Raw genomic sequence first — 20,790 nt, forward strand, 5'->3', positions numbered from 1 at the left:
TTCCGTTGTAACCATTTTTTAGAAGCCTTTCGGCAGTGATTCTGCAGCGCCGGACGACTTGGGACTAGCGGGGCCGTGATCTGATTGGACGACAGCAACGCAGCAAGCAATGCCGTGGGACACGCCCATTTCCTTGTTTTATCGGTGTTGGTGTCTTTTGTTTTTTTATTTTCCTTTATTCATTTAACTTCAAGTGTATCCACCCACCCATCCATTTTCTTAACCACTTGCTCCTCACAAGGTTCGCGGGGGTGCTGGAGCCTTCATCTGACAATTAGCATCGATTTTAAACATAGAAGGCCAAAACAACCCTCATGAAAATTAAATTGCACTAATAAACGAGCCACTAGAGGGTACTAGAACTGCACAAATGGAAATCAACCTGACTTGTTGAATAGATTTGTTCCTTTTAAATATTGTGAACACGACGACGATATTGTGGCAGTTTTAATATCATGATATTACGATATTGCCCTGATCGTGACATCCCAACTAAATATGTGTCAAGGAAAGTCAGACAAAAATCTCATTGTTTATTTTTATTTATTGTCTTATTCACCTGTCTTACATGATCACCATTCGCCATAACTAAGTGAAAAAAATAAGATGATTTGTCCATTTATAGTATATTGTAGGTCAATCAGTTAACTTCAATACAGACACAGTTGAATTATATTTAAGATGAAAGAATAAACAAAACAAAAATAACAGTGTCTACTGGCGATTTGAGACAGAGCTGTTGACTGAAGGGCGGATCAACTCTTCCATTATAATTGCAAGGATGTGACACAGCTCCTTGGCCTAAAAGAGACAATCAAGGTGATGAACAAAAAATTTGACAACATAGCTCCAACTTGTTGACTGCACATATGATGCAACGTCAAGTATTTTTATTTATTTAGTTTTTAAATCCTGAAGCCAACTGAGACAACTGATCTTACTCAATAAATACTGAGTAAAAGGTCCAAAGTGATGCCAGACGGAAGGAAGCAATTTGACTCATCACCTGTTTGAGATGAAGCGTTATTTTTTGGGGCCGACTCGGCGAACCGTAAGTGACGTCCATCGATGGAAGCTTGCCTGCCTTTTTGGGCCGCACGGTCCGCATGGACTGAACATCTGGTAGATGAATTTCAAACACTTTCTCCTGCGAAGGAAAGACACACAGATTTGCACCTTTGATCTGACTACAACAACAGTTGAATGCGGAATACGCAAACTTGACCGTAATCCCGAGAAAGTGTTTTAGACGAGGAGAGGTTGTATCACATCATTTTTTGTTGACTTGAAGGGAGATCCACTTAGCAGGTTCAGGTCAAGGCCCAGTCTGCCAGTTTCACTCAGGAAAAGGCACTTTTTAAATACACGATGTATACACACTTTAGCTTTCTCTCAGTCTACACGTCTGGGTTTATGTTCATCTTTGGTGGTGATTTTGTCCTAACTCCCCTAAATTTTCAGTGGCTGAAATTTTACATTTAAATATGGTTGTCGTCATGTTGACGATATTTAAAAGGAACACATCTGTTAAAAAGGGTCAGGTTGATTTCCATTTGTGCAGTTCTAGCACCCTCTAGTGGCTAGTTTGTTAGTGCAATTTAATTTTCATGAGGGATGTTTTGGCCTTCTATGTTTCAAATCGATACTAATTGTCAGATGAAGGGGAACCTAATTTGCTTGTGAAGCCATCAATGTGTGCTTGCATTATTGTGCTTTTTTTAGTATGAGCGCTTTTTTTTTTTTTTTTTTTTTACAATATTGTGATCTTTTTTTAAATATTGCCAACGCCCCCACAATATCGTGATAATTATCGTATCGTGACCTTCATATCGTATCGTATCGTGATGTTTGGATATCGTTACATCCCCACATATGAGGGGACCTTTAACAAAACAATGAAGTTCAAAATTGCAAAATAGACGATTGGCATTCTGTACCTGTGTTTTCGGATGACGAAATTGCACTCCATCATGGTTGACAGTGACCATGCAGGGGGAAGGACATGCACGGTGGCTGACTTTCTGGGCCAAGTAATTGTTGGAGCCAAACGGACGTTGATCACTCAGAAGCACTGCAAAAAGTAGACAAACAACTTGATTTCAAATCATTTAAAGGAATGGAGAGAATAGAAGCAATTTCATACCGACCTATAAATTGTATTTTGGCATCGAGTGGGCTGAGAGACTTCGTGGCTTCGAGCATTTTCAAACACAAAGAATGGATCTCATCCGTACTCGCGTTCTGCCCCGCCTGAGCTGGCAAGTATTTCTTGATTTCCAAACTGACAAGAGAAATACATAAAACAAAACCAGCAGTCATGTACTGTAAGTCTGTGTACCAACTGGGAATTAATGCTGTTACAATCGAATCTTTTTCAAATTGATTATCCTATCGATTATTTCATCAAATAATCAAATGACTATTACTATTATTATTATTAATCACCTGATGATGGACACAAGTTTAAGTTTTCACCCATGTTTAGACCATCAAAAAACAACATCATTTACCTTTGCAAACAATGTCATAAAAATACAAATACATAAAAAGCTTTCAACACCTTTTCATCTTTAGCATCTTAAGAAAAAAGTTTGAAAATGATTGGTTCAATTCTGTAGGATGAGTTTGCTAAAATATGAGGTAATGCGTTATGATGACCAGGTATACGTTTTGTCGAAAAATGATTGAACGTAGTGGAACCAACTCAACATATCAAATCGCTGCAGAAACACTCACGGCGAGAGCTCGATTTTCAGTCCTTGGGACAAATGCTGCAAGGCTGACAGCTCTGCAATCTGCTGGGGTGACGAGGACCCGTTTGCAGCTGCAGAAAGCCGGAGAAGCCCGTTTAAGTAGTCATCCTTGAGCTACAGAGTGAGTGAGAGAGAGAGAGAGAGAGAGAGAGATTCTTCATTATGAATTGTTAAACATGCAGGAAAAATTAACAGCGATAACAGTGCAGTGGTACTGCACACGGATCACATGCTCCGCCCCGTCTGCGCAGCCGCAGACAGAGAAACAGGAGGAGGAGAAAACAGGAGAGGAAAGGACGACACAAACGCGGTACAATATGAGCGGAAAACGCAGTAACAATTGGAGACATTTTAATTGGTTCAAGTCAGATGAGAGAAAGAAGGAGCCGGATCAGCCCGTCCAAGTTGATATATTTATTTATTTTTATGTTTTTGGTCGAAATTTAAAATAAAGCAAGGTCTTTTATCCTGGAACAGGTGAGTAGCTAACGTTTGTTTTGTTCGCTGCTGCTATTGCAGTTAAATTACTATTTGATTGTTATTTTGGTTGAAGTTTTAAATTTTGTTTCTTGTATGGAGCCTATTAATTTCTTCAATAAAATGAGAACATTTTCTTTGCTTGATAATTGTTGCTATTTGCAGTCAGTAGAGTGCAATATTTAGTTCACATAGTCATTTTATCCAAATGTATGGTAAATTTGTCGTAAATATTTCAAAGAAAAGCTCGAGTTAAAAGAGCCGTTTGAGAGCCAAATGAGCCAATCCAAATGAACCGGATCACCGAAAAAAAAAAGAGCCAAAAAATCCCATCACTACTTGACTAATTCTTGCAACTGAGAATATGGGAGACAGAAACTGGCCACTTACCTGTTGATAGTGAAAGTCCACATATAAATCATTGTTGAAACAAAGAGGGATTTGCCACAGCACTCTTCTTAATGATAAGAAGATGCAGCCATCATCCAGCAAAAAGTCCATCAGGTACTCACTGGAATGAAGAGGGCGCACCATTCCATCTGAAAGTGACAGTGACATCTTCATCAGTTTTACAACAGATGACAATCTGAGAGAAACCAAAAAATGAAGGAATCGCCATGACATAAACAGTTTCCCCAGGCAGTATGAACGATATAAACAAACAGGAGCACGTCAAAATCAAATGTTCCGTAGCTCTCTTGTACCTTGCTGTCGGTTGGCGAAGATGGAGAATTCTTTCATTTCCGATGGATTCCAGATACTCATGTCTTTGCAGAGTTCGTTGACCACATCGGCTGCCATCTTGAGGACAAACAACACAAATCATTTCAGTCTGAGGGATCACAATACTCTTTTTTTTGTTTTTTTTCTTCCCTTTTTGGCCACGCTGAGTAATCAGATAATGTGAACGTTTCCCAAATGAAACTATGAACGAGCCTATCATCCTCCGATGGGAGAAAATAACACCTACACTGAAACTATGGATCTTGATGGGGAATTCCACCTGTCCTGGAAGCTGGATAGAAATGAGCTGCAAGGATTTGCCAGCCTGAAAAACAAAAACAAACAACAACAAAAATTACAGCTGCAAATAATGCTAGATGAGTTTGACCCCGCCTATTTTTTTAAACAGCAAATTTTGTACAGTAGTCCAATGTGTAAAAAGCAGTAAGTCGACTTGCCACGTTGGCCTCCAGCTCAATTTGTGAAGGGATGTTACGACGGCCACCGAATTTGAGAGATCGCTGAAGGTTATCTTGACACACGGATGCCAGCTCTGAGAGTAATACAATGGTGGGAAGCAAAACAGACATTACATTGCATTATTTTTGATAAGCAAATATACTGTACATACACTGTAACCAGGAAATTAATTTTTTTCCAGCCTAAGAAACCATTAAAAAAAACAAAAAAAAAACGGACTTAGCCATGAATGTGAGAATAGTCCCTATGTCCTAAAAAGCAAAAAGTAGTCACACTTCTATATGATGTAAATGAATCGTCTCTCATGAAGATTGTCGTACCTTGGTAAGGGTGTTCCTGGTCCATAACGATGTCATGCAGGTGGCGTGTAACATACGGCTTGAGATGACCAGAGCAAGGGAAGAACCCGGCAATCAGGTTGAGCAGACGCCAGCCTAGAATGCTGCTGGATCTGTTTATACAAACATGAATGTGAACTTCTCCACGATTGAAAAAGCATTTCATAAAAAAAAAAAGATGTCGAGTTGTATGGGTAAAAGCCAGGGAGGAAAATGATGAGTAGGTTGAAAGAATGAAATATTGGTTGGGGACTTGGTGGTTTTTCAAATATCACCATATTAAAAACTGTTAGTAGAAATGAAATGCTAAAATGTTTAGTAGGCTTAATTGACTGCTTGTGTTTAATTATAACATCGCCTTCAAGTGTCAAATTTGACAAAACTCACTTTGTGTAATTTTTGGTGGTTTGCTTGATAACTTGACAGTAGATTTCATCCCTCAGCAGTTCTTTTTCCTTCCCGAGCTGAAAAGAGAACAGAAAAAAAAAAACATGTTTCTCTTTGTTTTCCAATGTCCATTTTGTGTAAGATTATACGAGTACGAACCAGCAAGATATGACTCAGACAGTCTTTTTGGGTGCTACGCTTTTTCATGGCTGCATCGCCCATGAACTGCATCACATCTTTGAAGAAGCCATGATTATTAGACTTAAATGTTTCATTAAAAAACAAACAAACATTTAAACACAATTATACTTACTCCGAAAGCACTGGACTGATAAGTCATTGCTGTCAAGATGATTGTAGAGAATTAGGGACTCTTGAATGGGCACCTGCAAATCCATCAGATGTGTTTTTGAAAATACTGCATGATTTACAAGAAATTGCTATCGATGTTTGTTTGTTTTTTTACCTCTGTGAATTGAACTGCCTCAGAAAAAGTCTCGACGCTTGATTTTGAGCCGTCATTTTTCATTCTTTGATAAACAGGCAAAGATAAACATATATTAAAATCTCAATATTTCCACCATTTTTCATGGAAAACTCATATTGGAGGTTTATTATTGCTGTTTTGAAGATTTTTGTGGGTTAGACTTAGACTTCCTTCCCAAACTGACGTCACATAACTGTGACAAGTCTCGCGCGACTTACAGTCAAGGAAACGCCATCTCAACAGTTTGGTTGCTTGTGATTAATATTCTCATTCATCCAGGACTGTATCAGCAACATAAAACCGATTAATAACGTCTTGCCCGATTCATTAGGATTTTCTTGAAATGTTTCTCTTATAGCGGGTTAACCAGGTGAACTTCATATTTGCTCGGAAGAGCATTTCGGCTCTTCATTACGTTGAAAAAACGAACTTTGTCATTTTTTGTGAAATACTGTTACCGTGGCAACATATTGTTTACCCCCCCCCCCCCCCCCCCCCCCCCCAAAAAAAAAAAAATGCTGATTTTGGGGGTTTTGACATGGATGAAAGCTCATGAAACTTTGCACGAAATCAATATATTAATACTGTATTGGAAGATTTTTCAAAAATTACTTATTAACGAAATTGTAGTTGAATTTCGATGAATTGCACAGCCCGAGTAATTGAACATGTGCAAGGAATCATTTGAATAGAAATATATTTCTCTTTGCTGTCACTCAAGTCCTGTCGGTTTAAGCAAATCAAGAAGAGGAAAATGAATATTCACCATCCAGAAAATAGAGAAGTTAATATTGTGAAAATACAAAACACAAAGTAACTTGCTTCTCTCTTCATAATCTTATCGTCATCGCCTCTTTCCCACAGTTGCCCAGACAAGCCCATAGTACTCCTATTAGAAGACATGTTTTGCATTAAGGTGGCAGTGCGTGTAATTGTGTATTTCATACAGTACCGAAAGAATTTCATGGCAAATTCAGCCATTGGCGACATGTGGATGTCTCGGTCTTGAATGGCTTCCTGGACGGGCATCCGTATTGATCTCTGGGACGAGACATCTCTCTGGAACTCTGACTCATCGTTTGGCATCTCTAACTCCTGACGTGACCCCTGGATGGATCTTTGCGCTGATCTCTGGGACGAGTCATCGGCAGTACTCCACGGGGAATCAATGTTATCAATTTCTTTGCCTGTGAGAACCGGCGTTTCGTTTTGCTGACCGGACGCTCTTGCACCTCTCGTGCTTTTCCGCCGGTCATCTCTTCGATCCAGTTGGAGATAATGATAGTCCAATGCAGCGGACGGCTGCGTTAGCTCCTCTGGGAAAAGACCCGAGCGTCCTCCCATTGTGCCAAAAAGCCAACCTGAAATAAATTATTTGAGAGGAGCAGTTAATTGCACACTCAATGGCACATTGTATTATCTCGTGATTTGCCTTCTATATTTCATTTGTTCACTGATAAATTACGAGTTGTTCAATGTTGGACTGGAGCACACAAAATATCCTTTGCAGACCCATTTGGGGACACAAGCACCTCCTTCCCTTTAGGGACGAGTGAGTACGTCACTATCTGTATCTATATTATCCGTATCTGTATTCGGAGGGGACGTGGCCTAAACTGGAAATGGGCGTGACCTAAACCAGAATGGGGCGTGGTTTGATCGTAAATAAGTGGGGCTTACATTGGTTGTATTTTTTTTTTTTCCAATTTCACACTTAAAATAAATGGTAAAATAAATAAATGAATATATATAAATAAATATATATACGTGTTTTAACTCTTTTACTGCCACACGTTATCAAAGAAAAACTTTGATATGACAGAGGCTTTGATCATTGACAAAAAGAGGTACAATGCTTCCATCTGCTGGCCATAGTTTAGAGTGTTTTAGATTCCACAACCCATTGACCAGGCAGTGCTGCACTTACACGTTGCACTGAGAATAAGATTTTTTTTTAAAAATGTTGACATTATTTATCGTTTATGGCAATATACGTCGTGATTTTACTGATCGTTATTAAACGTTTTTGGCGGTCAAAGAGTTCACCTAAGATCATTTGTTAATCGGTAGATTCGGTTTTACTGCAGTAGATTAGCTCCAATTACCAGAAAAAAAAATATTTTACTTGTGTATTAAAATACTTGGCGAATGAAGATGTTTCTGATCCTAACTGAAAGTCTCTCTTCATACAAGTCCCTGGAATGTAGGAAAAAAATATTCCCCGAAAACAGTTTCACCGAAGTCAGCGCCCGTATTTACCACGACAAAACATCCAGATTTTGCATACTTAATTTTGATGGTGGCCACCAAACCTATAAAGCTAACAAGAACCGGCCCCTAGAAGGTTCCAGCAATGTTTACCCGGTTGAAGTGTCTCCATCGGCAGTAACTTGATAACATCCCCTTTGCTGAAGCTGAGCAAACTCTTGTCGTCTGTTACAAAACTCCTCAGGGCAACCACGTGGTCAGAATTCTGGAGAACCAAAGAGCTTGAATTAAAAGCACAAAAAAGACATTTGGGGCTAACGAATACGACGCACGAAAGGGCACTTCATACCTTCACGTGCTCTTTGTGGAAGAATTGAAGCATAGCAATTATTTGAGGAGCTCTGGAGGAGTGCAGCTGCAGGTTTTCTTTTGTCAGCTCCAGTCGGACTTGGTTTGCGCCGCCGAGTTCAACCGATAGCAACTCTGCAAAGCTTTTCAGATGCACAACCAAGCTAAGTTACGGTACGACAAAATACCCGCACAAAATCGGGTCGGTGTGTACTTCTGGATCATTTAAAACTTTTAGTGTTCCAATAGATGTTTACCTGTAGCTTTGAAGTAGGCGGAGGTGTTTTGGATCGATGCCTGACGCTGCAACCATCCTCAGGAGATGAATTCCACGATGAGACACACCCAAAATCTGAGCATCACCGCTGTCGGACTGCAATTATTTACACACAGGATGAACAAAGTGGGTGAGTAGCGCTGGAGGTCGGAGTCGCACATGTGGCCACGTCCAGATAATGTTGTGAAGAGAAATTGTGTTTAGTCCTAAAAAATGTACAAATAATTCATTTGCGCTTTTGCATATTTAGAAAAATGCTACAGTATATAAAACAATTTATTTGTAATATGGCAGTAGGGTTATTATTATAGTTTTGGAAGTTTTCATTTTAGTTCGTTTTTATTAGTTTTCAGGGTTGCTTAGTTTTAGTTTAGTTTGTTAGTTTCAGTATTTTTTTTCTTCTTAAATGTGTATTACTTGTGCGCAATATTAAAAAAAAACAGCATGGGAGTGACGTCATCTGAAGGTGTTTTCCTATTGGCTGCTGCTAAATGACGTCACTTCTGTGTGACATGCTTTCAAACGTCATTCTTCCAAAATAAACACAGCTCGACCTCTTGGAATATACTGTCAATAAAGATGAAAGCGTTACCTTGACAGGAAATAATCGTGAAAAGTAGTTTTCCCAATTGTCCCGAGCAGCGATGACGATCCTTTTCTTCATGTTGTCATCCTGCATGTTGCTCACCACGTTAAGATTTGCTATCAAGGACAAATGGGGACAACAATGACACGTACTGCAAGTTAGATTACACATACACATATATTTATTTTTTGTACTGTTGCAACATGTGGTCTTGTACATACTACATCTTTATTCAACAGAATGAGGTCAAGAGTTTTAGAGTTTTTTGTTTTAGAGTTTAGCTTTGAGTTGGGTTATGGTCGGGGTTCGGATAAGGGTCTAGGAAATGCATTATGTCAATGAAATGTCCCCATTTTTCCACAAAAAAAGAAACTGTGCGTGAAAATTTTCACATTTTTGAATCCTATTCTGGCTCGGCTCTCCGTCCGTGTGCATATGGGACAGCTTTTGGTTCCCAACCCTTTACCTGTAAGTGACTCTGTAAGCAGATCATTCACACGCATGTACACACTCACCTAGCAGATCTTTCATTTTCTTTCTTTCCTCTCTGCTTATCCTCACGCAGTTATCAGAGTAGGTGTCCCTCATGATCTATGCAAACAAATACACTCAATTAGGAACAAGTCTGTCGTCTCTCAAATCAGCGATCAAGCAACTGGAGCAGGAAAGACACAAAATTGAAGACATTTAGATAACCAGATTGTCTGTACTAACCTGTTCATATAAAAGATTGAGGACATAGGGTTGGTTAAACATGTCTTTGGGGTAAAACACCTGAAGAAGAAGAAAAAAAAAAAACCGTGTTAATATTTCGTTATTGAAGTGATTAAGAAGTGAACTTTTCTGTTGGAAAAAGCAAACCAGCTAATGTGTGTGCGTGTGTCTGTGCCCTAGCGTGCAGCATAAGAATATACAGTAATCGACAGCCTTAGATGAAACTCCTTTCTGAACGCCGCTGTGTACGTATTTTACCTCTTTGCGCAGGAAGAGTTTGCCAGGCATGATGTTGTAAGAGAAGTAAACACCAGGGGAATAACGGCAAAGTTGAGCGGGACTTCTCTCGTCCTCTGGCATCAGACCTATTCACGGAAGAATGGAATCAAGGCAAGGAAAAGGCAGTTTTATTTCGATAGAGTAGCTCAGTCAGAAGTCAATGTGCTTCACCTGATTAAAAGTACACTTCAAATGGAAACTAGCTAGCTAGCTAGCGAACTAGCCATTGGCTTGCCCAGTCCGTTACGGATACAGAAGACGAGGACTTTGAGGGATTTGTGATTGATCAAAAGCAACGCGAGTACGTTGTTATTGCTCTCTGCCTTTTCAAAAACCAGCATGTGCTAGCGCTAGTTTTAGCATACTGCTAATAGCATGCTAGCATGTGTAGCGTCGCTGGGAGCTTGGAGGCGCTCCCAGCATGCTTTGTGGCACTGGCGGTTGAAAGGGCGTTTAAAATGCAAGTTCCGTGATAATTATTCTGCTAGTTAGTGGTCAAGTTGTTGTATTGGTTTTGGTAGCGCTTTCTAGTTTGTTGCTACGTGGTGATTTAATTTTGCCGTGACACCGTGATTGTACATGACATGGGATAGAACGACTTGCCCGCATTCTGCGAGTTGAACGCGGGTTCGCGAGATCTTCTGCTTACGATAATCAAAGTGGTCCGTCTTTCTTTGTAAATATCTCAGTTTCAATGTATTCTTTGAAATTGCGACTCGTAGTTATAACAATGTGGGCGACTTACTAAGCGATGGCGCAAGGGTGGTCGGCGGATCAGGGATGTTGTGAAGTACAGGAGGTGGAGGGGAGTCAGGGGAAGGCGGCAAAACGGGTCGTCTGCGCTGTGAGCCAAACAAGTCCTCCAGGGAGCGCTGCTTCTGCCTCATGTTACTGGAGATGACGCGAGGGCCGATGGTGGAGGGAGGAGACGACCGCGGGGACGGACTGCGCGGGGGAGATTGATCTTCCTTTGGTGACGTGACCACCCACTGCTTCTGCAATCAGTGAGGAGCGAGTGTTAAATGTTTCCAATTTTCCTTGACGTCGTAATTGATCTTTTCTTACCTTTTGTTGCGGCACCGGTGCTTTGTTTCTGAGTTTGGCGAGCGCTTCCTGTTTGGGATCTACCTTCTTTATAAATTGTCTTGTAGGAGCTCTGTGAAGTGATTAACAAGAAATTAAACCTACTAAGAATGTTTGTTTGTTTTTTTAAATGAAAACTATTTATGAATCATAGCCATAGTAAAGGGAAATTTCATCATTAGGAAACCACAAACAAAAATATATTAAAAAAATGAAAATATGAAAGTACGATTACTATGCAAATTACAATTATGACATTTAGCGACTCCTAGCAACATGTTCTTATAATAAAAATAAAAAAATGGCTTTGCTCATAGAATAAACACAAAGAATTAAACTTGTGTCTGCAGGCAGGCCTATTTTGTTCTTCATTTAAAAAATTAAAAAAATCCAGTAAAATTGCATAATTTTGTCCATACTTAATAGGCTCAAAGTTTTTGGGTTCTGGCAGAGGTCGACTATTGAACTTTTTGATGATTTCCCGAATATTGGAGGTTGGTTCAGAGACAGGAGCTGCGGTTGGACTTTTTGGTTTGCCGTCAGGAACAGGCCTCTTCTTCAGTACAGCAGCTAAAAAACAACAATTCAAAATAAATTAAAACATGGTTAGTGGTTACAGGTAATTTCATCAAAAATCATCTAGATATCTATGGGTTTTTAAAGATACATGGATCTATATATTGCATCTGATTTGTGTTCTTACCCTTTGGTTTAGGTGCTACAGGAGGAGGAGATGGCCGGGCTGATGGTACAGGTTGTTGCTGTTGTTGTTGCTGTTGCTGTTGCTGCTGTTTGAACGGGGTCGAGGCGGGCACTTGGGTGTTGGACTCGCCTTGAGGTTGAGAGTGATATGTCAGGAAAGCAAAGTTACATTTGAAACTTACTTTGACTTTGATGATCATTTTTGAATCAGTTTGGCGAACCTCATTGATTACATAAAAACGCTCTAATTCTTTTAATCAGTCCACTCACCAATATTGTTGAAGTACTTTCTTTTATCTTTAAAAGACTGCGGATTATCTCGATTATGTGACTCCACTTCTTGTGGCTGTTAGAAACGAACGACAATATGTTAATACATTCAATAATCCATTTTATACTGTGTATCCTTTTCAGGAACCATTCGTTTTTAATAATAATAATAATAATAATAATAATAATGATGATGGATCCGATTTATATAGCACTTTTTTGGACACTCAAAGATGCTTTAGAGTGGATACATTATTCATGCACTCACACATTCACACTCTGGTGGCTTTAAGCTACTTAACTCATTTGCTCCCAATAACGTGTAAATCCGTTTGTTTTTTTTGTTTGTTTTACGGAGGTCCGGTACTTCTAAAAATCTCCCTTGAGCGTTCCGGTATTTTCAATAACAGAATGCCGGCCTCTGGTTATTAGTTAGTCATGTAGTTTACCTTCTGCACAGGTGGATTCGGCTGCCGTGCGGGTTGAGATTGGGGAGATGTGATCGTGCGTCTCAGCTGCTCTTCCTGCTTCCTCTCGCGTTCCTTCAACCTCTGCTGCTCTTGTACCTGCTGCTGGGAAAGAGTCATTGCTTGCATCGTCATCTGCTGGGCCTACAGACAGAAACCAGGGACCAGATGGGAAATAGAGAGAAAGATAAAAAAATAAAATAAATGAATAAATCATGTGGTAAAAAGACTAAAAAGTGTTTTTATACAAACCATCAACAGAGCCTGCTGGTTGATGAGGGCTTGCTGTGTTGCTGCCAGCTGCACGGAGTCAGTGACTGAGGGAACAGGAGCCTGAGGCATCATCATGCCTATGTGCAGAATATACACAAGGTCATTTTACTAAACAGAAAGGTACTAAGACGTTGTAGTTAACATAGCCTGCAGTTGAAGTGGCAAAATAATCCCTGTGATTATCTGCTAGTTTACCCAGATCAACTTAGTTCGGGACTGCTTGATTGTTCTGGTGAATTTGTCGTGACAAGCAAATGTCGGCGAATATATCGCCGAGTGAATTGTCCAGCCGTTTGGTCTCATGGTGTTGTCTTGAAGAGCTCAAAAAAAGCTGAACACATTCATTGCCAGACAGCAAAAAAATGCATCATTTGACGTCTTTTTCCGTCAATGGCAGTGAATGAGTTAATCAAGGTAGTCCGCGTATCCGGATCGTCCATCTACATAAACACTGCATCTTTAGCTCGCTAACATGCTAGTGCTCGTCCGTTAGCATGCTATCAACGTTAGCAGGCGTATGTAGTGGATGTTAACAGGCCTATATAGCAGATGGAAGTTGTTTTTTGAGCACATTGCTCCGCCTCGTCTGCGCAGCCGCAGACAGAGAGAGACAGGAGGAGGAGAAAACAGGAGAGGAAAGGACGACACAAACGCGGTTTTACAAGATGAGCCGAAAACGCAGTAACATGTGGAGACATTTTCATTAATTGATTCCAGTCAGATGAGAGACGGAGCCGGATCAGCCCGTCCAAGTTGATATATTTAGTTTTGTTTTGTTTTTTAATGCAAATTTAAAATAAAGCAAGGTCTTTTATCCTGGACCGGGTGAGTAGCTAATGTTTGTTTTGTTCACTGCTGCTGTTGCAGTTAAATGACTTCTCACTATTTTGGTTATTTGATTGTTGTTGGTTGCAGTTTTATTTTTATTTTTTGCTTGTTTGGAGCCTTTTTAATGTTCAATAAAATGAGGGAAAAAAAACACTTTCTTTGCTTGATAATTGTTGCTATTTGCAGTCAGTAGAGTGCAATATTTAGTTCACCAAGTCATTTATCAAAATGTATGGTAAATTTGTCGTAAATATTTAAAAGAAAAAGCTAAAGTTAAAAGAGCCGTTTGAGAGCCAAAATGAGCCGGCTCTTTTCACTTTTTTTTGTTTGTTTGTTTTTTTAAAGAGATGGCTGCTGTACATGAAAAATAATGAAGTCACCAAATATCTTTTCACTGCTGAAAATGGTCATATTGGTAAAGTAGCCCTCTAACAATCAATAGACAAGTCCAGAATTGAAATGCTGAGCCCGTACCTGGCATCGTGTGCATGGCTGTCATCGCTGGGATCATGGGAGTTGTACCGTAGTTTGGCATTGAAGGGCTGATTGGCATTCCTACACATCAACCACATCGAGATTAATGACGAATACTGACACATCTGTAACAATACCATCTTTGGTGAGAGACAAACTCGAAACAAATAAAAAGCACAAAACAGAACATATCAATAGTAGTAAGAGACACAAGTAGATGGACAACATGCCCAGCAATGATAAGGAAACAGCAATCATACACTGATATAAGTCAGACAGAGTTTGCACGGACGCTTGGCGGTAGAAAGGAAACTCACTTCGGACGTTTATAGGTTTGAATGGGATGGAACCAGTGTGACGGCATGGAATCTTGGAGCATAACGTACGTTATTTGAAAAAACTTGCTGCGCGCGTGTGTGGTACCGTTAGTATGCTGCATCAATGGCTTCGACAAGTCAATATGTTTGAACCAGACAAGCGAATACATCAGGCTTACTAAACATATGTTGAAGAGAAAGTGCTATTTTTAAGTACAATAATATTGTTAATAATGTTATAAGTCAGTGTTTCATCAGAAGAATGATGAAAAATATGAAGGTTGAAAACTTTTAAGGGTTTCAGTCACTTACCCACGGGATAACCTGGCATTAAATTTGGCATACCTAGAAAACAGAAAGAGTTCCCATTACATTGAATCATTATAACAGCAGCGTGAAAGTAATGTCATCTTATAAAATAGAATAAAATGTATAAGCGGTTTGACTAATGGATGGATGGATGAAAGCGTTTAGATAATTGGTATGTTTCGTGCAGTAACTCAGGCTTCCTCAGTCCTGATCCTTAAGGACTAACTTGGCAATAGCCAGAGTGAAATTGTGATTCACTCAAGGGCGTTTCCCACAAAATCAGTCTGGGTCGGGAAAGGCGGAACGTTCTGGACAATACTTCAAGCTGATTGGACCGTGCGGCATTGTGCACGTTCGTTTTGACCAATCACAGCCGCGGATGAAAATGTCTTTGTTCTCGTCAAAGGGGTGGGGCAGCACGAACATCTTTACCTCATTGTGCAAGAACAGAATTAATTGCACCTCCCATTCGTCCAGAGTTTGTGAACTCACAAATACAGCGAGAATTCATCTTGCAGGGCAAGGTTACTTACGGACTGGAGTCCTGCAGGTTTTACGTGTTTCCGTCCTCCAACACACCTGATTCTCAAGATCAGGATTGTTAACAGGCAGATCTCACTGGAGAGCTGATTATGTGAATCGGGTGCGTTTGGGGACAGAAACCTCTAAAACCCGCAGGACTCCGACCCTCGAGGACCAGGATTGATGAAGCCTGCCCTGTCGTAACTTATGGTCAGCAGATCATTTTGTGGCACTGGTGTTGTACCATGACTGTATAAAGCAGGCTGCATGGGTCCGATGCCTCCTCCACCTCTCATCCTGCGGTTGAGCACAGATACTCTGTCCATGTCCTACAGAAAACAAATGCGTTGGTCATATTTATCCACACGGCTCAGCCTCCCCATGTGAGACGGGGGGAACATGCAAACTCCACCCAGGAAGGCTGAATGAAGCCCGGACTCGGTCTTGCGTCCTCAGCACCGGGAGGCAAACGTGCTAACTAGTCAGCTGCGAGCCGCCCAGCAAAATTCAGGTGATTCAAATTTGAGAAATAAGAATCAGCTCCGTTTTTATGATCAGGGTGATCAGAATTCATTTGAAAAAGAAATTTAATCAATGACAAGTTTTGACAGCCACCTGTGTGAATCGGTCTTTAAAATCGGTTGTGCCATAGAAATGAATTATTTGTGGTGTTTATTGAAATTTCAGGCTTAATAGGAACAGGCAAATAAAAACCTCCCTTTTCATTGTGATCACACTAACCGGTTGTCCTTGGTCCAGGTCAAACAAGTCATCAGCATAGGCGTCCATCTGTCGACGTTGGCCTATAGATCATAAAAAAATAAATAAAAAAAAATAAAAATGTGAATGGGTACCCACATGAAAAACATCAGTGTGCGCTGTATGTTCATATTAGTTCAGGAGCCACATAGAGGAAAATATAACCAAGTGATCATAAGTGGTGGAATCATGTTGATATTTTTTTTTCAAATACTACCATACCTTCCTGTGGATAGTCTCTTCCCCATGGCATTCCCTGAAAATGAGGAACTCCTGGAGCTTCAGTGGCAGGTGCGGGTGGAATCAAGTCATCAAGATCTGTAACTGGTGTCCTTTGAAAATTAGAAGGAGAGAGAAGGGAAACCGTAGATTTATTCCTTGTTATATACATCTCGAAACGAGCGCCATAAATAAAGTCTATCTTCTAGCATACCGGTCGCCGTCACTGAACAGATAATCAGAGTTGTTCGACGAGGGTGTGCCTGGTGGCAAGACGTCCGCCTCAGCTCCGGCCAGCAGATCCATGACAAAGTCCGATCCAGCCAAATCGGACCATCCATCGTCAGTCAGAAGGGACACAGACCAGCCCTCTCTTGCCTCCATCACACCTCTATGAAATCTCAGTCAATAATTGGTTGAATACATGGACAGAATACCTGCATACTGTAAATGTGTTCATGCAGAGACTGTTTGCTGTCAATATACTCATATCGACACATTGTGAAGCACCTGTCATGGAGAAGCCACGAGGCCAGCTTTTCTCCGGTGGTCCACGACTCCACTTCAGTTGTGACCTTCTCTTCTACAAGTGACGATATGAAGCATTTCCAAAAACGACGGACGTCCATTTGAATTAGGATCAAATAGAAAGAAATGAAATGAATAGAAATACATATGGTGAACTGTAAACACAAATGATAACGATGAGAGTTGCATCAACGTTTGATGATCATTTCAAGGATGAGCCTTGAAAATGGTTGTGCAAGGGCAGTTCAATTAATCATTGCTTGCAATTGTTAGTTTGTGGGAGAGACCGACATTGTCTTACCGTCGAATGTATACACATCTACAAGCATCGTGCCTTTCCTTCTGTTGGTGGTCCATTCCAGCTGCGTTGGGGGATAAATACGTGAAGTGGAGCCTGCGAGTTGCATAGATGTCAGCAGTTTGTGTTGGCACAGTGAGCGGTACTCCATCGGTCCGTGCTCTGATACATACCTGAATGGGAAAAAATACTTATTTCAGAATTTATTTGAACATGACCTGCTCATTGGATTGGATTGGATGGCATTGGATGGGATTAGATTAGGTTGGATGGATGGGATTAGAGATTAGGTTGGATTGGATGGGATTAGAGATTAGGTTGGATGGATGGGATTAGAGATTAGGTTGGATGGATGGGATTAGAGATTAGGTTGGATGGATGGGATTAGAGATTAGGTTGGATTGGATGGGATTAGAGATTAGGTTGGATGGATGGGATTAGAGATTAGGTTGGATTGGATGGGATTAGAGATTAGGTTGGATGGATGGGATTAGAGATTAGGTTGGATTGGATGGGATTAGAGATTAGGTTGGATTGGATGGGATTAGAGATTAGGTTGGATGGATGGGATTAGAGATTAGGTTGGATGGATGGGATTAGAGATTAGGTTGGATGGATGGGATTAGTTTAGGTTGGATTGGATGGGATAAGAGATTAGGTTGGATTGGATGGGATTAGAGATTAGGTTGGATGGATGGGATTAGAGATTAGCTTGGATGGAAGGGATTAGAGATAAGGTTGGATGGATGGGATTAGATTAGGATGGATGGATGAGACACAACTGGAATAAAGGACAAGACAAATACTCCAGCTACTTTAAGAGGGGTTTTTCCAGTTCTGGTGACGGAGCGAAGGCACAGAGGCAGCAGGCCAGCAGCAACCAGCCTTGCAGGCTTTGCTGCTCTTGGCTCAGGCCCCACGTGTGGTACGCCAGCTGGGCCAGGATCTCATCCCTCAAGGCAGGTCGCGTCTGTCCTTTCTCAATGATGTAGTTCCCCAGTAGCTGCTCCTGTGAGTCGCTGAGGTCCGACTCACCCGTGAACCGCATGATCTAACAAAAAAAAAAATTGGATTGGAAATTGTACAAGGCAAAAGCAAAAAATTACGTATGTCGTCGTCCTTCCTATACCAGTTTATAAATTTCCAGCGCAGTGCAGGCATCATCTGGTTGAAGAGGGGTCAGGGCTCTTTGGAGTGAGCTTTCCTGGGGTTGGCACCATGTATCCTGTGGAGAGATTGTTTTTTCCCCATCAAGATGTAAAAGAGGGGTATAGAAATTGCTTATAAATAAAATGACAGAACTTTACTATACGAGTAATTTATGGCGGGTGACTACTGCTGACTACTGACTTTGAATGGATGGATGTTTTTTTATTTGTCATTAAACTACAAGTTACTTCATAATTATTAGTAATACTACTACTATTACGAGTAATTAATAGTTAATTACTCTGTAATTTCATTCATGAGCATTCAGCTATTAGCATTCAGGTTCCGGCAATCCCACGCAATTTCTCCAGAAATTGCACTTACTCTAGTTATTATTAGTCGAGTTATTCTCCTCACTTTTTTTGGCATCAAACAATGCCAACATAATATTTCCGATTTACTGCTGGCCGTTTGTGTAATAACTACCATTTCTGCAACCGTTCTTTGCAGTTGAGAGGCTGCATCAAAGCCTTCTGTATGCTCTAGTATAAAAAAAACAAAAACAAAAACGTATAAATACGTCTTTGAGACACTTACAACATAAAAAAAAACGTATTTACACGTTATTGGGAGCAAATGAATTAAATGTCATTTGACATGAACTGTTTTCAATATTACTGAATCCCTATTTTCATCTTTTTTTCCCTTGTACTTCTTTGTCTAAAAAGAGTGTAAATGACAATAGAGACGATAGGTAAGAAGGGGTACGATAAACATTTTTCTATCGTCACGGCAACATATTCGCCGTATCACCCAGCACTATCTTGTACTTATCACTGTCCACTTTATCAGGTGTGTTGGAGGGGAAACCTCGAAAACATCAACGACTGTTGCCGTGCAATACTTTGTCAATATCACTTATCGGAACAGCAATTTGGTAAAACCTTACAAAAGAAAATGCGTGTTAATGTATGAGAAATGTTTTTACTGCAATCAGCTTGAGTAATGAAGGGCCAAACCAAGAAAAAAGTACGAACATAAAAAAATGCCCCAACAAGTAAATGATTCATTCGCAATGAGGAAGATTGTCACGGTGATTACGCAACGCTTTGCAAACAAACACACAAGCCAGGCAGAAAGGAATGAAAAATGTTCTAGGCATTAAAAAGTCAATGATTGACGTATGTGCACGTGCCTTGAGTAGGTTTCCCTGTTTCTGACCTTTAGCGTGGACTTGACGTAGTGCGAGAACGGGTGTCGGTCGACATCTTGAGGCAGAGAGAGGTTGTGCGTTGCCCTCACCTGCGGAGGTGCGACCTCCGTCACTGTTGCCGCCTGTCGGTACCCTGTTTGGAGCAAATAAACTGCGATTACAACCTGGCTAAACATCCTTCTCCGTATTTTTTTAATTTTTTTTTTCCCTTTCCGATCACCTGCTGCCCTGCGAAACCTTGCCGACAGCTCGGCAGGGATCTCCAACATCCCCACATCCTACCGGGAAATGACATCAGAAATATTGTTACGTATTGTTGGGATACCATCGAGTTGCATTTTACATTTGAGAGCCGAAAACGTGTTTTTGCCTCACCATTGTTGAAAGCTGGAAGCTTTTTTTTTTTTTTTTTTTCCCACGGTCTTTGTTTTCTTTCTGTCAGGAATGAGCTCAAAAGGAATATAAAACAAGTGATCAGTAATCAATTCGAGTCCATGAAGATGCGTCCCATCGAAGAACGTTCATTGCATAACTTATCCTTAGATCTCCTGCTCGTATGAAGTCACTCCGATTTCCTTTGAGATGTGAGCGTATACATACGTAGGAGCAGCTTTGTATTATGCTCCTGACACACCCGCACGCATGCCCGGCCTTTGTACAACACGATATGAGAGTCCAAAGGTTCAAATAGTCGGGGAGTTTCATTTCGAGATATGTATCTCGAAAACCTTAAACTTCCAAAATCATCACTTTTCAGGAGATCCCAAAAACGCCATTTTTTTTTTTTTTTTTTTCAACCTTTAACATTGCATCATTAAAGAGAGCAAGTCTTTTCAACACTTTAGATTGGTGGATAATTTGTAAAAATGACACCCACTGACTGACCAAAAGTATAGATTTTTGAAAAAATGATCAATACTTGACAGCAAGGTCATAAGGTGTATTCGGATTTACCAAAAAATTGGTTTTATATACTGTAGCACGTTTCTAAATGTGCAAATAATAATAATAATAATAATAATAATAATAAAACGCAATTTTTAGGACCAAACACAATTTCTCTTCATAACATTTATGTGGCCCTTGCGTCCTTCTGATTTTCTGTATGTGGCCCTCAAATGAAAAAGTTTGGACACCCCTGAAATAAGGTCTTTTAAACAGTTGTAAATTGTGTTTTTTTTTTCCCCTTTTAATTATTTTTGATAAACTTCCTTCTGCTTAATGTGTTCAAAGTTTGCTGTATGCTTTAACATTGTCAACGGATGTTCTTTTAATTCATTTTGTAACCTACTTTTGGTTTTTCTTCTTTGCTCTGAATATTA

The 20,790-nt window shown here is 40.3% G+C and overlaps 1 protein-coding gene across 1 annotated transcript; it reads right to left on the reverse strand.

The window, feature by feature from the left end:
* Window positions 1-526: 526 nt before the first annotated feature.
* myo15b (myosin XVB) lies at window positions 527-20,773 on the reverse strand. The gene is made up of 42 exons (XM_077502268.1): window positions 19,844-20,773; window positions 19,689-19,746; window positions 19,477-19,601; window positions 18,236-18,331; window positions 17,922-18,157; window positions 17,110-17,279; window positions 16,791-16,863; window positions 16,495-16,671; window positions 16,284-16,393; window positions 16,044-16,105; window positions 15,547-15,631; window positions 14,784-14,816; window positions 14,155-14,235; window positions 12,832-12,929; window positions 12,562-12,723; window positions 12,113-12,188; window positions 11,844-11,972; window positions 11,560-11,710; window positions 11,123-11,213; window positions 10,803-11,052; window positions 10,037-10,143; window positions 9,779-9,838; window positions 9,580-9,655; window positions 9,071-9,180; window positions 8,459-8,574; window positions 8,203-8,344; window positions 8,007-8,118; window positions 6,598-7,006; window positions 5,625-5,688; window positions 5,472-5,544; window positions 5,318-5,394; window positions 5,159-5,235; window positions 4,754-4,884; window positions 4,412-4,506; window positions 4,201-4,278; window positions 3,935-4,031; window positions 3,621-3,769; window positions 2,737-2,867; window positions 2,148-2,281; window positions 1,938-2,071; window positions 1,007-1,147; window positions 527-801 (listed from the first exon to the last, which is right to left on the reverse strand). Exons 1-42 carry the CDS (start codon window positions 19,844-19,846, stop codon window positions 715-717), a joined length of 4,866 nt encoding a protein of 1,621 aa, XP_077358394.1. The 5' UTR covers window positions 19,847-20,773; the 3' UTR covers window positions 527-714.
* Between the last annotated feature and the right edge of the window lie 17 nt (window positions 20,774-20,790).

This window comes from Festucalex cinctus, chromosome 17 (genome assembly GCF_051991245.1).
Source record: "Festucalex cinctus isolate MCC-2025b chromosome 17, RoL_Fcin_1.0, whole genome shotgun sequence".
Lineage (NCBI taxonomy): Eukaryota > Metazoa > Chordata > Actinopteri > Syngnathiformes > Syngnathidae > Festucalex > Festucalex cinctus.